Genomic DNA, 18,446 nt, shown 5'->3' with positions numbered 1-18,446 from the left:
AGGGCCCTAGAATGGTATTTGACAGAGTGGTAGGCATACATTTTTCATCCAGTATTGTTTTGAGTGCAGCATATCTTCTAGAAGCTGAGTGACATGCCAGCGGTAAACCATAACAAAATAAAGCCCCTGACCTCACATAGCTCTAGGTGAATGAGGCATCCAGAAAGGTAGTCAGACACTTGCAAGGCAGTAAGCTAAGTGGCACGATGAGCAGTGAATGAGCTTCCACAGAAGCACAGAGAGGTACCACATGTACACAAGGGGCGATTGAGAATGCTTCTAGAGTGAGGTTTAAGCAGAGTCTAAAAGATAAATAGGAGTTAGATAGGTGATGGGGGCTGAATGGAAAGAGTGTGGACACCACATGGATAAAGCTCGAGAGGGGCGAGAGGGCCTTACCCACTGAGGAACTGAATAAAGCTCTGTGTCGCTGGATTGTAGAGAGTGAGGTGAGACCCATAAGTGATGAGGTTTGACAGGGAATGGGGGCCCTGTGATGGGAAGGAAGTGCACAATGTTGGTGGCTACTCAGCAGGGAGGACTTCTAGGACTGGTTGTTTGGATGGGCGGATGATAGAGCTGCACTTAGCCTCCTGCTAAGGTGCACTCCGTGGATGTGGGTATTAGGGGGAAGGTGATGAGTTAGATTTCAGACAGTTTGAGTTGGCAGTGCCTGTGGAATATCTGTACGGAGATAGGTAATAGTAGACAGTTTGGAGCCCAACAGAAAGTCTTGATTAGGAAACAGAAAATTGGGTGGCATCAGTGTATGACGGGGTGAAATCATAGAGGAATACTATGGAGCGTTATTAACGAAGAGGATTTTAACGCCAAATCTTAAAGCACATCAGTATTTAAAGGACAAAGTAAAGAGTGGAGTCTACAAAGAACATTAAGATGGAACGGGCAAAGAGGAAGGAGCAGAATAGGTGCATGAGATGTCATGGAAACCCAGGGAAGACTGAAATCCGTCCATTGGATCTGGCAACATGGAGACTATTAGTAACCTCAGTAAGAGTAGTTTCCATAAAAGAGGGGTGGGGAAAGGAAAATGCCACCTGGCCGAAGCTAGATTGTAGTGAGTGGAAAAGTGACTACAGCATTCTTTTTGAAAATGTCTTAGGGGGTGAGGATTTAAAGAGGGTAAAGCTGGAAGGAAATGGAGTTGAGAGGCTTTTAGTTTTTAAGCTTCTGGACATATGATCACGTTTAAAGGCTGATAGGAAGAATTCATTAGTGATAAAGAGGCTGGCCAGAAGCTGAATGTAGTCAGAATTTAAAACTCTTAAAATTCTTTACTCAGTGTGCTCTTTTTATCTTTTGGTATTCTAAATAAATTCCAGACTACTAATCACTCCGTGTCTTCTAGGTTTCACTGTGGTCTTGTTATCCCAATGAGATTGCAAATTCCTGTAAAGCAGGATTCAAACTACTCCACTCCATTATTCTGGGTAGCACTTAGCTCAGTGTCTTACAGAGAAAGTTCTCAGCAGATATTATTTTTAGCACTCTCATTTGTTTATTTATTTTTTGAGGAAATATGTCCTCAGTGTGCCAGACATTATTCTAGGTGCTAAGGATATAAAGGTCACTAAGGCAGACATGTCCCTTTTTCTCAAGGAGTTTATAGTCTAGGGAGACAACAAATAAGCCAGTAATTAAATAGGAAAACAAATTTCAGAGTGCAAGAGATACTTAAAAGGACCTTGATCGACAATAATTCTAAGTGGCTACTGTATATATTCTTTTCATGAATTCTTGTCATTGTTGGGGAAGAACAACCACCTAAGATGGAAGGAAAAAGATAAAAATAGTGAATAATAGAGACTTTTATTTTTGTCATAATGTAGTTACTCCTTTGTTTACCATTTCTAAAGTCAGTGGGAATATGATGGCTGTCATGGGCTATGTGTTTTGGGAGTTTTGATGGTTGATTGTTACTTAGCATTTGAGAAGCTGACCAATTTTCAACATTTTCTCTTTTCCCTTTCAGTAATTTGCCATCTTCCGTGTATGAATGGTGGCCAGTGCAGTTCAAGGGACAAATGCCAGTGCCCCCCAAATTTCACAGGGAAGCTTTGTCAGATCCCAGTCCACGGTGCCAGCGTGCCTAAACTTTATCAGCATTCCCAGCAGTCAGCCAAGGCGTTGGGAACGCATGTCGTCCACTCTACACATACCTTGCCTCTGACCATGACTAGTCAGCAAGGAGTCAAAGGTAAGGTCATTGTTTTGCTTTTGCCCATTCGTCAGACTTCTGTGAACCTGCCAAACCTGTCCAGAAGCCAAGTATCTGCAGATGGCCAAGGCTAGTATTGGCGCAGAAAGGAGTAGATGATCTGTGGCCTGAGAAGTGACAGTGGGGACAGAATGTGGGCCCAGATATGTGGCTACAGTGCTTTCTAGGCCATAGAGACTTGGTATCTAGGAAATGGAAAATGAAAAGGAGCCTGTCCTTCTCTGATGACTCTTAGCATCGAGGCCTGTTCAGCGTGCACGGCACTGTTCTGGCTGGGCCTGGGCAATAGACAGACGAGCACAGCCGTATTCTGGCTTTGGCAACGTTAATAAACTAGCGGATCACAGTACCTGCTGATGAATAGGAAGTCTATTTAGTAGCCGAAGAGTGCTTGGTTTTAATTCTAAACGATCACTTAACCTCACGGGGCTTCGGTTTATTCATCTGTAGAGGAAGGTAAACTAGGTCACTTGGAGCTCAGAACGTCTATGACTAATTCATTCTTTCAAACCTGGCATCTCTTCGTATGCATGCACAGTTTTTAAAAAAGGAGTTAGAGAGTGTTGCTGGCTCTTATTCTTTAAAACCTGAGTGTTAGCATCAGAAGATGGAATTTTGTTTGAAAGCTGCAGAAAGTAAATCTGGTTACAGGTATAAAATGTCACACTTGGGTACATTGTGTGTGTGTCCCAAGAAGCACCAAAGTGTGCCCACACTATATTGTCTAAGGGTAAGAGAATTTTGCTTCGTGTAATTGTATTTTCTTTTTAGACGTAGAAAGGTATATTCTCCAACTTTATCGATAGAAGCTTTGTGAGAAATTCAAAAGTAATGCATCTCTTGAGTCTTTGTTACTATCATTTGATAAAATTTGTCCTCCTGTGACCACAAGCATCATGAATTTCAGTTTTATGACTCCTGAAAAAAATATTTTGATCTTATGAATCTGTTATTGTGAGAGGTTTTAATTTCTCTTTGTAATTGGTTTTCTTTGAAATACATAAATTCAGGCTTAATTTTTATTTTGAGTCCACCCTTTTATTCTCAAGAATTTTGATGGCTGTGTGGCAACAATATATAGTATATTGTATATGTATAATTTATCCTATGTATCATATAGATGCATGTAAGTATATATGTGTGTGTATAAAATTTATTTTCATGCCGACTCGTGTGGTAATAATTCATGATTAACAAGTTTTCCTCCCAATCTATTTTAGTGAAATTTCCTCCCAACATAGTCAATATTCATGTGAAGCACCCTCCTGAGGCTTCAGTCCAGATCCATCAGGTTTCAAGAATTGATGGCCCAACAGGCCAGAAGGTAAAAGAAGCTCAGCCAGGCCAATCCCAGCTGTCTTACCAAGGGCATCCCATCCAGAAAACACAGACGGTCCATTCCACCTACTCCCACCAGCAAGTCGTTCCCCATGTCTATCCTGTGGCTGCTAAGACCCAGCTTGGCCGGTGCTTCCAGGAAACCATTGGGTCACAGGTAAGCAGTATTGCCCAACCTGTTTTGGCAGTGCATTCTAGGGAAGGTCTCATTTTCATAGGAAAGCCAGACTTGGTAAAATGACTTTCTGTCGAAGGGGTGGCAGATTCACCCCTGGGCCTGTTTTTGTAAATAAAGCTGTATTGGAACACAGCTACCTCCATTCATTTACATATTGTTTATGCCTGCTTTCTTGCTATGGATGGTGGAATTGTTTAGTGTCAACAAGATTCTGTGATCTGCAAAGCCGAAAATAGGGTCAGCAAAGTCCTTTACAGAAAGAGCTTGCCGACCGCCGATGATAAGTAGTGAACTTCCAGAAGTGCTGTTGAAGTCCATGATTGCCATTTGTGTTTTTTTCAGTTAAGGTGATCTGTGTAGAAAACACGTCAGGCATGAGATATAGTACATGAGATAGATTCTGCAAAGCATTTGAAAATTCTTAGGTCTTTTTGCAATTATTTGCAGGTTAGTAGGTACAGTCGAGTTTTGAGCCCCTCATGCAATAATAATTTGTCATCTTTTATTTTCTTTTAAAATTTATAATGAGAATGGTAATGAATGAGTTGTTTGAAGTGCATTTTAAATGTCATTGGATTTAGACATGTAGATTTAGGCCTATATTTATGTCATAATGTGGGAGAAAGGCTGAGGTTTCTTCAAAACTCATCGTTGAAAGTACAGACGGATGGTAACATAAAAATATCAGTTCACCTACTCCTTCTCCTAGTCACTTGGGGCTACTTGTTTTGTGATAATTTGATAATGATGTAGCTTTGTCCTGTGGTTCTCCTCCTGTCATTTGGTTATGTTTTCAGCCTCACATGGGAAGAGTAGGTAAGGTGCATTTATTATTATTTCTCTGATCTTACCTGGATATTGAAAAAATACTGTGTGTGAAATCCTTTGGGGTAATAAGAATCAGTTGTTATTGCTTTAGAAACCTGGAAAATACTTTTAGGTACTGGGCGAGTCCATGGTAGGGTTATCACCTTTCTTCCAGGGGGAGAAAGTAAAATTGGTCTGTAGACTTGAATGGAAAGAACACCCATGTGGAGTTATAGATCTTGGCTAGAGCCCTGGGCTCAGCACTTGATGGCAGGGAACCAGCTTCCTTATCTATAAAGGGCAGACAAGGATATGGGGCTTTGTCAAGATTAGACAAGGTAATGTGAGTACTGGTCTGCAAATGTTATAGAACGGTGCAAATACTAGCTTAGAAGATCGCTCCCTATCAATAGCGTCAAACTTAAAAATAGGCAGAGTAGGTGACTGCTTGTGTCAGGTAACTTCAGTAAGACAGGGAAGGCTTGATCTCTCCAAACGCAACCTTTGTCTGCCTGCAGATACTTGAAATGCATCCTAAACCTGCCACAGCTTTTCATTCGTCAACTGAAGACCAGATTTAAGCAAACACTTGGGACAAGGAACAACATCAATTTAAATTTAGCTTAGAAGTAAAATCTAGATTCTAATGCTAAGAGCAGGTTTTTATAGGGGCAGTGAGCCTGAAGATAAACTTCATACACTTCACAATTTTGCCCGGACTAGCCTTGGAGAGGGACGATGAATTTGGTGCCATTTGAATTATTTAGTCATTCCAGCTTAGGTTGGGAAAAAGCAGGTCCTTTTAAAACTGTGCCCAGTGACTTTCTTCCTAGTTTCCAAGTTGGAATGTAGATGATAAAAAGCAAAAAAATGAAGTATTCACAAACTTGTTATTCTTGTGTAATATTAGACAGATGATTGCTAACTAGAAAAGATTAAAACAATTATTTACTTTTAAGCCTAAACTGGACTATATATTCAAAATTAGTTGGATAATTGGTGGATTTGGTGGAGTTAATAATTCAAACTCAATAGAATACTTTTGCTTTATCTGCATAACTCTCTTACTTTTAGTCTGAATAATCCAGACAGTGATCTCAAGTCTTAATTCATTTTGCATGTGTAGTCACAAATACACAGCTTACAAATAAGACCTGTTTTCAGGAAACATTCTCAGCATACATATTTGTCTTCCTGTTGGTGAGACATGTTGCTGGATGCTTATGATTGCCCAGTTAATTAGTGCATTCAGGGTGATCCAGGCATTAAAAAATATACATTCCTGGCAAATTGTCAATAGTGTATCGGATGTATCCTATAAAGATGTTTGAAAATATTTGTGCTTTTTTGCTATGGTTGGTTTGCATGCACAACTACAGAAGGAGGTATAGGTAGATTTTAAAGGCTGGCAAAAGCAGCTGCTTAAAGGCTCACTAGTGCTGTGCTCTTGGGAACACTCTTGTTAGCTGCAGATTTCCACTATTGAGACTTTTGGTGCCATGGAGTTATGACTAAGCACTTGTTTATGCATTGCCATGAGGAGTCATATACAAAGCAAATTTGGCAGAAATAGCCCTTGTTTCTGTGGCACATTCTAGTTAGGCAGAAAGTGTGGGGTTGAGAACGCAACGTGAACTGTGATTAATGTATTGAAATTCAGGGAAGCTTCATAGAGTAGGATTTCAGGAACTGCTTCAGTGGTAGAGGAAAACGGGTGATTGGTTAGAAAACCAAGCTCAGAGAGAAAGCGGGGAGAAGAATTAAACAGAGGAAAGAGAACTTTGCAAAAACAGGTGAGGAAGAAGTGTCAGAAGAGACCGGAGATGTAAACTAGCCCGACAGGTGTTTGCATAAATCTGAACCTTCTTCAATCTGAGACATAATGCAATAAAAATGACTTGGTATCAAGGTAAAGGTAGCATGAAGCTCCTTGATCAAGTGATCAAACTCAGAATTATTAAAAGTGGGATAACTGACAGTAGGTGCCTCCTGATATGATACAGTATGAAGTTTATGTATTACCCTGAAAGTATTCTTGCCAAAAAGGTTTAACCTGAATCTGATCAAGTCTTTACACCTAACCTCCAACTTGTAGGGAGTACTGAGGGTAATGAAACAACTGAAAAGACCACACCTGCTCACCTCCCATCAGATTCATAATGTAGGATATTGTCTGGTTTATTCACAAAAATCATACAATGGAAAAAAAAATTGAATGACTTTTCTAGAAAGAGACTAAAGAGACACAACAGTAAATGTAATGTATGAACCTTAAATAATCCTGGTTTTAAAACAAACAAAAAACCAAAAAACGAACTCTAGAAGATATTTGGGGAACAACTGGGGAAATTTATGGACTGGATATTAAATCATATTTTGGAATTATTACTAATTGTTTAGATGTGATAATGATATTAGGGGGTATAGGACAATACCCTTATTCTTGAGAGATGAATGCTGAAAGTTTTAGGTGGGAAATGTCATGATGTCTATAATTTACTTTCAAATGCATTTTACACACTAATACAGCAAAATTATAACAATCATTTACTCTAAGAGATGGATGTGCAAGAGATCATTATATTATTCCTTGGATATCTCAGTATATTTGAAATTTTCCTATGAGAAAAAGAACGGGGAAAAAATTGAAATTTTCTAGACGTACTAATATAGGCAAATCTCATTTTATTGTCCTTCATTTTATTGCACTTTGCAGATAATTGTGGGGTTATTTTTGAAGGTTTGTGGCAATTCTTGTGTTGATCAAGTCTTTTGGCACCATTTTCCCCACAGTTTTAGATAATGGTTCGCATTTTCTAGCAATAAAGTATTTTTAGTTAAAGTATGTACATTTTTTCTACATAATGCTATTGCACACTTAAGAGACTGCAGTATAGTGTAAACTTAACTTTTATATGCACTGGGAAACCAAAAAGTTTGTGACTCGCTTTATTGTGATACTTATTTTATTGTGGTGATCTGGAACCAAATATGCAATATCTCTGAGGTATGCCAATAGAATAATACAATTTTAAGCTGAACATAAAAGCTATAACTTGAATACATTTAATAATATTTTAAAAAACAATTTAAAATGTTTCAACTTTCTACTAAATGGGGTGGGTGGATGTGCGGATGGGAGACATGAGGAGGACAGGGAAGAGACCTTGCCCTTGGTCCAGTTGTGAAATGACCAGGGTCCAATTTAGGGTGAAAAGTGGACAATAAAGAGATGAATGTAGGGGCTTTTGTAAAGAAGGAAGCATCAGGATTTGATTATAGGCTGTTGGGAAGAAAAAGATGGTGATGAGTTGGACTATTACGAACTTCCTTGCTTCAGAAATCAGATAAATGCTTGCTGTGATTGATTAACTGACCCTTGCTTGGGGAAGGATTGTGAGGTGAAGACGAGTAGCCACATCTTATTTTAAGTAGCCCAATCCCTGACTGACAGCAAGAATGGAATATGGAGTATTCTTGAATATCAATCAGGGAATCCAATGCTGTGTTAAGAGATGGAGTGAAAAGATTGCTAGAAACAATGCAGTGGTCAGGGCTTAGATATAGTAATGCTGGTTAGATTTATGAGAACAGAGGACATTTGGTGTGTACTGTAAAGAGAAAGGAGCAGGGATAATGGAATTGGGAATAGCTATAATGTGTTTCACCTTGACAGAGGCAAGATAAGGGGGAATCATTCCTAGTGTAGAAAGTGATGTTTCATCTTTCAGAGTCCTAAAAATAATTTCTTGTTCTTAAGATCATATAGAGTATTGATTTTTATGTGAATTTGGCTGGGTATAGGCATCATTAAATTTAATTTCAAGTATTAAGAAATAGAAATTAATCTAATAGAACGTATAGGGCGTCATAGAGGAATGGGATTCTTGAATGTAAATCAAGTTTGACAGGTCATAATTTTGACAGAGTTAGGTTTCTGTGCTACCTGGAGTAGACAGTGGCACACCGTATATATTTGAAAGCATTCTGGCAAGTTTGCTCACTGTATATAGATCAAGTTAGAATTACATCTCCAGTGGTTACAAGTACCAGCTACTTTCAGGATAATCTCATGTCTTCATGTGCTTAAAATTTGAACATTTCCATGCTAGTTTTCATCTCTAAGGAGAGGCCAAATTTCAGAAAACACCCCTCTAATCTGTTTTTGCACCACAGGGAACATTGAATATATATGTTTGTACACCTTTTCCATTGTGCAAGGGTACCCTTTGTTTAAACTGACTTAAATTTGAAACTTATTTGTCATCTGAGCCTTTTGTTGTTTCAAACATGTTTTATTGCCTAATTGCTGGAAACAAATATTTAGAGTGACCAGATGGTATGAAAAAGACCTTGTCTGAGAAGAGTTCAGGCTCATGATATAGAGTCTGCCTGGTTATGCAAATCATATGTTCTCTGTTAAAGGGAGGAACATGTTCCTTCATTAGCCACAGATTATAAGATGAGACAAAAAAAATTCTTCAAGACCTTATTGCAAATGCCAAAAGAGAAAACACCTGCACATATAAACACCTGAGTTAACTAAGAAGAACAAAAATACTGGAAAACCTGCAGTAAATGTAAACAGAAGAAAAGATATTTTTAGTACAGAGCTTTTACACAGATAAAGATCAAATAAGAAGCAAACACACCCTTATAGTTTGCAACCATAAAATCCCCCATAACAGTTTTTTAAAAAACCCATAAGAAACAAACTCCAAGATTAAGTTCTCTAATATACATTCTATAGAGGAAAATAATTTTTAATTGGATTATGAAGAAAAAAAAGGTTCAGTATTTGATGTGAAATTTTGAAATCATTGGAAAATCCTTTATTTCCTTTAATTATTGGTCGTATAAATACTATGACCTGGGGCAAGACTGAGTTAAAGTGATATGAGAACTGTTTGGGATCCCCTTCGAATTTTCAGAAGTTGTTCCAACAGTTCTTTTTGGACAGGAAAAATGGAAACAGAATGGGCCACTTGGAGAAAAAGATTATTTAATTGGAGATAGGTCTCTTTTGGCAGATAAATTCAATAACATCATCAAGCTCTAAAAACTTAGCACTGGAACACACACTCCATTCTGAAGGGCCAAACAGATGCACTTAGCTTTTGTTTTTTGTTTTTCTTTTTTAAAAAGCATCATGGAGAAATTAACAGGAAAGTGTGAGCTCATTGAAGTGGAAAGTATCCTAATTACATGGCTGAAAGTACTTTTTAAAAAACTTTTTAAAAAAAGTCTTAATACTTCTGTCACAGAACTTTGAAGAAAAATATTTCTTGTTTTCTACAACTCAGAAACCAATGAGAAAGTAGGGAAACAGATGTCATGCCTGTCAGTTTCACATGGCAGAAAAAATATAGATAGATGAATAGATACTACTATAGATGTAGAGACAGGCTGTGCATGTTCAAAATCTCTTCTCAGTGATGGAAAGTGCATTTAGTGCACAATTAAGGAAGCTGGGATACTAAGTTCTGCTTAGAAACTAAGTTCTGCTGGGATACTAAGTTCTGTTCATTAATTTCCACAGACTCTCCTCTGCCCTGACTATAAGACTATTTCTGGGGTGAGGCTTAAATTTATGATGAAATAATAGTTTTATTATGACAGGGATAATACCAGAAGCAGTGTAACACTTTCACACTGGTTATTTCTCTATACTGAGACCATAAACGACATACATAGATGATAAGGCTAAAGAAAGAATGTTATAAAACACTTACCAGAGATGCTTGATCTCTCCGCACTTAGGCATTACCCCTTATGTGGGAAGGAGAACTGAGCCAGCCAGGCTGGGTCAGCAGTGGGTACAGGTGTGTATGTGGCCCTCGCCCCTTACCCATTCTTGCTGCCCACATCCTCTTAGGGGCAGGGCCCTCCCAGGTGAACTTCATCTTGCAGAGGTGCTGTTGGGCAGTGCGTAAGGAAGGCAGGGCCGGAGTTAAGCGGATGTCTGTGCTCTCCATGAGACGAGAGCCTTGTTAGGGTATGCTGATTGCATTTGCTGAAGTTTGGCTTCCTTCAGGTGGAATAAGTCATTAACACCAGGCACTTCCTGTGCCATCTGGGTTTTTCTTCAGTGTCCCACTCAAATACTCCTTTGGCATAATCTAAGAAATATTTAATTGAGTGTCAGTGAGTCTGGTTGTCTCTAGTGCCTCTAAAATGGTCATCCGTGCCAAATCTTACCTGTGTCAACAGCAGAGGTATCACCGAAGGTGTGACACACATCTCAGTGATAGGTGCCTGGAGCTCTGCAGTGTTGGCTGGTCTTGCTTCAGCAACCCCTGCCAGACTGACGTGGTGCAGGGGCCTTCTTCCTTAGAGTCGAAACAATCAGTAAAGACAGGGATAAGATCCAAAGGGGGAAAATGCTGCATGTGAAAGGGAACATGTCTGCATGTCACTGGGCTCCTGCCAGTGGTGGGAAGGACTGCTAGTTTTATTTGGACTGAGATTGTGGGGCTGAGCTGTTAGGGTAATCAAACTACAGATTCTTAGAACTGAAGGAGAGTGCTTCAGAGAATAGGTGATGACCCAGACTTTACCCTCCTATACCTAATAGCCAGTCTTTACCAGGCCTGTGTCTTCTGGACACTAAAGGGTCTGTCAGCATCGAGTGTTCACTTACCCTGACTCGTTTAATAGACAAGCAAGTTTATGCTTCTTTGGTCCTTCCCAAGCCCCTTCTCTCAGATGTTTTTCATTTTATTGGCAATGAAAATGCCTTCATCATGACATGGGATATCAGATTTCTGTATTTTATACCTCTAGGGCTCACTAAAATAATATACCCGTTAATAATTAGACTCTTGCTTTTGCAGAAGAATAGGCATTGAAAATAATGATGGGGTAGTTCAGAGAGGAAGTATGTTACATCACTTCGGATATTGGCAAAGTGGCAAGATCTTGTGGTCGTTACATTAGAAGATGTCAGTTCTGAGCATGTTGGAAATAGTTTTAAGAGACCATGGCTTGAATTGATGGTTGATTTAGGCTCTATACATTGCAAAAATGTTTAAAGAGTCACAGCTGGCATTTGTAGGGTCTGATGTTGTTTCTTGGCTTTGTCTGTATGATCCCTTGGAATTGAGATTTGCAAAAATGAAGTGGAGTCATCTGCTTTCCTAAACAAACAAACAGACAAAACACACACACACACACACACACACACACACACACACACACACACACACACACACCCAGTTCTGGAATCTGACACACAAAGTTGTAGTGAAAAAGGCAACATTGCCATATGCTGAGGGACAACAAAATGGTTTCCCGACTCCAGCCTACACCTTCCCTTACGGTGATAGTAGACCTGTTTCTTTCTTTCTCCTTCGATTTTTTTTCTTTCTCCTCTTCTCTCCTTTTGTGTGGAAAATAATTTATATATAAAATCGGAGGATCTGTTTCAACGAGATCTCTTTGTGAAACTGTGCATTTGCTCTAGTGATGCTGCTGTTTTGCAAACAATGTCAAAGTTTCTGTTCTGAAAGCATTGTTTCACAGCCACTTTATGAGCAGCACATGGACATTCACCTGTCTTTGATCTGCAGCCCCTTCATTTACTCTATTCTCAATGGATCTGAAAGCTTCCAATGGTCAATTCAGCCTTCAGCGAGCAGGGTCGTGCCACCGTTGAGGATATTTAGAGTAACATGTGTCCAGCCTTGAAGAGAATTCTGAAATCCAGACAGAGGAGATCTAAATATTTTGAACAAAGGCAGCAGTGCCTTTAAGATGATCACCTTTAGAATGTGTAAGCTTTAATGGAGTTGTTAAGAAAATGGTCCACATTCTGTGGCTTTGGGGCAGGCAGGCATCTTAGTAAGGCAATTTATTTTTATAAAATTGATAGCTGACAGAGAACATTCACATTTATGACCTTACTTGACCTTCAGAACAACTTCAAAACAAGGAAAAGTTAGGTATTCTTGTTTCCCATTTACTTAAGTGAAACTTGAAGCTTAGAGAGGTGGGGACAGGCTTGTGTTGGTATTTCCAAATTGATAGCTCTTTTTGCCATTTTGGCAAATTCACCAATTCCCTGGCCCTCAGTTTGTTTTTCAAATAACTGGTTTGGCTGAAAGGATGACCGAGGCCTCTTTCAGCCCTGCAGTCCCCTGACTCTGATGATTTTGACACCTTTCTTCTTTTCCACGATCTTAGATGCCACTGATATTAACATATGCGTGGGATTTATAGACAGAGTGAACTGTAAACCATCAAATGCAGTCAACACCTACAATGATCTCTCCAATCCACCCTGACTTGAGAGACTCCTCTCAAGTGTCGGCCCCTCCAACAAGCCTTTCAGTCCTTGTTCAACCTACATTGTTCTCTCCTCCCTGAACTCTTACTGCATTTTGAATCCAATCAGACCAGTTTGAATTTAATTGTCTTAAAGGTGTTGATTTTGTGCCTCTTTCCTCTTCCCCACTAGCTTATCCTTTTCACCACGACAGGGCCCTTAGGAACTGAGCTCAGTGCTGGGCACAGATGAGTAGTCCGTAAATGTATTAGTATTAGTCAGGTTGGGCTAGGTGGTGCTGTAGTAATAAACACAACAAAAGCCTTTATTGTGTGTATACTAGACATCTAACAGGTGAGCCGGGAGGCTCTGTGCTACACACTGCACAGGACTCAGGCTGATGGTGGTTCTATCATGTTACTGCTGGGTTGTCTAGCATCCATGGCTTCCTCAGTTCCTGCAGCGGGGAAAGAGAAGCCCTGCCAGGGGAGCTCCCTATGTTAACACAACCCATTGTATAGAATGAGTCACCTGGGCCTGCCTAACTGGTAGTGTTATGGGCTGAATTGTGCCCCCCTCAAAAATCCATGTTGAAGTCTTAACCTCCAATGTGATTGATTGTATTTGGGGATACCGTATTTTGCCATGTATAATGCACAAACACATTTTTGGCCCAAAATTTCAGGGAGAAAAAAAAAGTTTCGTTTTAATTTTTTAATTCAAAATTTTATTTGTTTACATGTAGGTACTTGTTTTTGTATTATAAAGGAAATTTTAGCATTTATTTTTTAGCATATTATGGTACATTTATGTAGCAAATAATTATAAAACACAAGAACAGAAACAAGGTACAAGAAATTTTATGTACCGGTAACAAATTTATGATATTTACGCATCGTAGAAGACCAAGAACTCTTCATCGTTGCAAGTTCGTAGTAATTTCAACAAAACCAATTATTATATTCCAGGGTATTATTTTGCATATGGATATTGTTATTGATTTCTAGAGTTACACTTTTAACTCATAAGCATAAATAAAAGAATTAAAAACATTTATATAGATATGGAATTAGTTCTACCCATGTATAATGCACATCCTTCTTTTTCCCTCACAAATTTGGACAAAAAAGTGTGCATTATACACAGCAAAATATAGTAGTCTGTAAGGAGTTAATTAAAACAGGTCATAAGGGTGGGGCCTTGATACAATAGGATTAGTGTTCTTAGGTGACAATAGAGAGCTTGTTCTCTTTACCATGTTGAGGACACAATAAGATGGTGGCCTCCTACAAGCCAGAAAGTTCTTTCCAGAACCAACCACGCTGGCACGTTGATCTTAGGTTTTGACCCTCCAGAACTGCGAGGAAATGAATGTCTGTTGTTAAAGCCCCCCAGTCTGTGGTATTTTGTTACGGCATCCAGAGCTGACTAATACAGTGAGGGAGCTGGGTCATGAGGCGAAGCCAGTGGTTCTTAGGTGAGCAGTAAATGTTCCTGCCAAGTGGAAGAGCAGTGGTCAAGACAGACTTGATTCTCTGCTTGCAGGGAACTGAAAAATGTGTTGATTTGTGGCACTCAATTTTTCTACATTACTAACAAGCAAACCACAAGTAATTATTAGTTTTGAGTTCTGTGTACTTGGTTAAGACACAGAAAATGGAAAACTTAACTGATGAGGCACATGCTACAATTTACATAATGCTAGAAGCCCAAAATGTTTTTTGTTCCTTTCAGTATCTCTACACTGACAAAGAAGGAAACTGACGAACATTGAAGTTTAATATAGAAAATTTCTCTCAATACAGTTCTAGAAATAAGCATTGGGACAAATAGGTCTTTAGGCTCATCTTGTGGGAGTGATCTGGTTGCCATAGTAATAATACCCATGCTTATATGCCCATCTTTATTTCTTCCCTCAATGTGAGTCTGTTTTTTTAGATACATCCTTGGTAGTGGAATTTAGAATAAATTTCATATTTTCACCATCTAGTCCTAGGATTTATGATGTGATTTGTGTTGTCAGAAATATAGTCAGGAGAATCCTTAATTACTCTTTTTGCCATTTAAGAGTAGCAAGACACATACATATCACAACCTGGTAGACTTGACTATTCAAATGCTCACATCATTGTAGAGGTGGAGAAAATAGGCAGCCCAAATTTGATCATTTCTTTAGAACAGATGTCAAGTAGAATCAGAAGTTTCACGCTTAAGAAAATTTTCCCTTTGTATGTTACTTTAAAACCATTTTTGCCTTAGTGTAACTTTTAGAAGACCGTTTCATAAACTAAAGTAGTCGTCTGGAATTCCTTGAAGCCCATGGTTTGGCTTCAGCAGGCTTTAAACAAATACACTCTCAGAAATCGATGTGGATACATTTCCAGCAGTTAATGCCCTAGTCACAGTCGTTACTTTGTACAATCAATAGCCCAGATATATCAGAGGATTATGGTTGTGTCAGATACCCCAAAATGCCTAACATTGTTTTAATTACTCTAATAAAAGAAAGCTGGGTGGATTTTAAAAAAATAAAATAAAAAAAACCTTGCCTATAAAGAATGTTCTGCTCAAGCCAAAGCAAATTTTTTACAAGTCCTTTTAGAAAATCTGGAAGTATTTAAGCGTTTTCCTCCTCTTCTTATGAGACAATGCCTGTTACCCTGCCAGGGCTCCATCGTACAATATTCTCCTTTATGACAACGGGCCTTTAGAACAAGTTGATCAGATATGTTGCTGCAGTTGCATTGGTGATAGGGTTCAGCGATTTGGACCCTCTTGCTTATTGGCACATGGAAATAAACATATTTAATGTTCTGGACATGGACATTGAAGAGCTCTCATGAGATTTTCCAGTTTAATTTGGAGCCGTAGTTGGTCCAGAGGCTAAAAGAACACCATTTTGCTCGGAAGATGGGCAGAAGTCACTTTGCCAGGGTGGAAATGTGTTTATATCATAGCAAAAAGATTGATGGTAGGAACAAAGAAGAGCTGTGACAGAAGTCTGGATTAATCCAACCCATTACATCCAGTGAGAACTTTTCCCATAAGGGACCTCATTCCGATTTTTATGGAAAGAAATCCAAGATTTCCCAAAATGCGATTCACATTCTTCAACCAGATTCAGAGTACTGAGGCTGTAACTTCTGTTTGCCAGAATACCTCAAAGGTTTATGGCAGAACGTTGGAATAAGGTACTTCTGGGTATTAGTGAGGTAAGCATGGCACCTGCACAGGTGGAATAATGTATGGGACGCCTGTGCAGTGTGGGTTGATTGACCGTAATGTGACTTTATAATCATTCACAGCTCAAGGCATGCAAAACCTGCATCTATATGACTATCTTGAATAATTTCTGATATTTTGCCTATTGGTAACCATATATAATTCATTATAATTAGTTATTACAATATAATCTAGAAAGGAGCCATTGAAGAGCCATGATGGTTTCAGGAACTTAGAGCTGCTTTTTTGTGTGTGAGTAGATGCTGGCAGGAAAAGGGTGAGCACAGGGTAGGGTCAGGAAGAGGAAGCCCATTCTGAATTTCATGGATCGAGTGGGTCCAGGTCTCGATACGATGTTAGGACTAGGCAGCCTGTGGCATCATGGAATGTAGTGTGTCACCCTGGCAGGCGGGGGACATTTAGGGCACACTGACCTTCACAGAATTGCCCTGACACAGGACATTATTCCACTATAGCTCCCAGGATACCCTAACCCCTGCACTAGAGCCTTCATAATAAAATCATTCAGGCGCATTAGTGACTGTTAGCAATTAGTCTATCCTTAAAATTCTATTGATGAGGGCGTCAAAGTCCAGAGAAGTAAATTAATTTGTTTCACGTCTTATATTGAGTGTGTGGTTGGTGAGGACAAAAACTGAGGTTGTTTTCTGGTTCCCACTCTAATGTTCTTTCAATGACTCATATTCCATCCTGGCTCTTAGGCCATCTCTTCTGGGCATGGAGGATTCACAAGAAACTTTTGCTATCTGTATAAGTTGGCTCTGGCTGCCATAACAAAATACCATAGATTGGGTGGCTTAAACAACCACAATTTATTTTCTCACAGTTCTGGAGCCTGGAAGTCTAAGATCGAGGTGCTGACAGAGTTGTTTCCTAGTAGGCCTCTTCCTGGTTTGTAGACACCCACCTTCTCCCTGAGCCCTCACGTGGCAGAGAGAAAGAACTCTGGTCTCTTCTTATAAGAACACTAATTCCATCACGAGGGCTCCACCCTCATGACCTCATCTAAACCTAATTACTTCTCAAAGGCCCCGCCTCCTAATACCATAACATTGAGTGAGGGTTAGGGCTTCAACGTATGGATTTGGGGGAAGGGCCAAACGAACATTTAGTCTATAGCACTAGCTGAACACAAAAGGACATGGAGATCCTCTTAGGGACTTCTGGTCTTTCCAGTGTTTTCTGATCAGGCCGTGGATACTTTCGGGGAGGGGATACAGAGTGCCTCGGCTATTTTGGCTTTGTGGTCTTGGTTTTCTGGCACCAGAAGAATTGATCATGATGTCCCTAAAGTGAAATATCTGCTGCTTGAACAATGGTATCAACTGGTTGAATTATTGTAATTCAATGATACCATATTTTGCTTCTTCAGTAGAATTCAAATGAAATCCATATCATTGCAAATCCTTTATAGGATTTATTCTCTGAATAGTTCTTTACTAGCCAGAGCACTGTTGTGAAAATCTGAACATTTTTACCAAAATCTTAAGAATATCTTATTTTTCTTATTTCTATATGTAAGTAAGTCAATTATTTATTTTTATACATCTCTTCTCCGTGGGTGGACTCTGGGACATTGGATAGTGAGTAACTGTTAGATTCCTCCGTCCTTTGTTGAATAGTCTCCGGTTTTAAAATGCGGGTCTTGCAGGAAGAGGTCTAATACTGATTTCGAGACTAGTGTGTGCTGGTCCTGTGGCTGTTTTAAGTAGAATCTGTCTCCTGTTATTATCTCAGTTCTCTCTAGAGCTCTGTGAACATTTCTAGTTCCATTTTATCGAGGAGGAAGCAGGCAGAGGTTGAGAGTTTTGTCTATGGTCATGTGAGTGGTAATTGGTAAAGTGAGGATTTGGATCCAGGTTGGTCCAACTTCAAAAGTTATGCTCTTGTCATTTCCTCAGTTACAGGTCATCTTTACACTGCTTTTCACTGGGCCTACAGGGAACATGGTTGTGTGGCAAGGTCAATTTCACATTCAGGAAGTGCTAACTCTGCTGGACATGGAGATGCCTGGGTGTTGGCTTTGTGTTAGGACGTCTCTCTTATTGGGGAAAGAGCTCAGCTGTGCTGACATTAAAAGTTCCCTCTGCTATTTGTTTGAGGAGGAGAATAGCCAATGGGCCTTTAATAATTATCCAATTTCATTTACTTTTGTCCTCTTGATGATTACAGATCATGTTTACCTTAAATATAATTTCTTCCTTTTCTCCCCCATGAATGATATACTCTATCCCAATAATTTTTTTTTTTTACTTTTAAGGGGAAGTACCAGATGTAAAAAAACAAAAAATAACTATACTTTTATAAAAACACTTAATCTTTTCCTCTTCTTTCTTTTCCTCTTTATCAATATTTCTGTGTTTACTGTTACTTTGAAG

At 39.2% G+C, this 18,446-nt stretch overlaps 1 protein-coding gene across 15 annotated transcripts in view; it reads left to right on the top strand.

Annotated features, from left to right (window-relative positions):
* LTBP1 (latent transforming growth factor beta binding protein 1) overlaps nt 1-18,446 on the top strand; it is a 353,132-nt gene that overhangs the window by 174,466 nt on the left and 160,220 nt on the right. For all 15 annotated transcript variants that reach the window (XM_019741724.3, XM_019741760.3, XM_074331884.2 and 12 more), the window contains 2 exons: nt 1,994-2,218; nt 3,460-3,734. In XM_019741724.3, coding sequence (XP_019597283.3) covers nt 1,994-2,218; nt 3,460-3,734 — 500 coding nt within the window. The remainder of the gene's footprint in view (nt 1-1,993; nt 2,219-3,459; nt 3,735-18,446) is intronic.

Source organism: Rhinolophus sinicus, chromosome 2 (genome assembly GCF_057876585.1).
Source record: "Rhinolophus sinicus isolate RSI-liver-muscle chromosome 2, RSI-T2T, whole genome shotgun sequence".
Taxonomy (NCBI): domain Eukaryota; kingdom Metazoa; phylum Chordata; class Mammalia; order Chiroptera; family Rhinolophidae; genus Rhinolophus; species Rhinolophus sinicus.
Note: the sequence above shows the minus strand (reverse complement) of the source record. Positions and strands in the feature narration are given on the sequence as shown.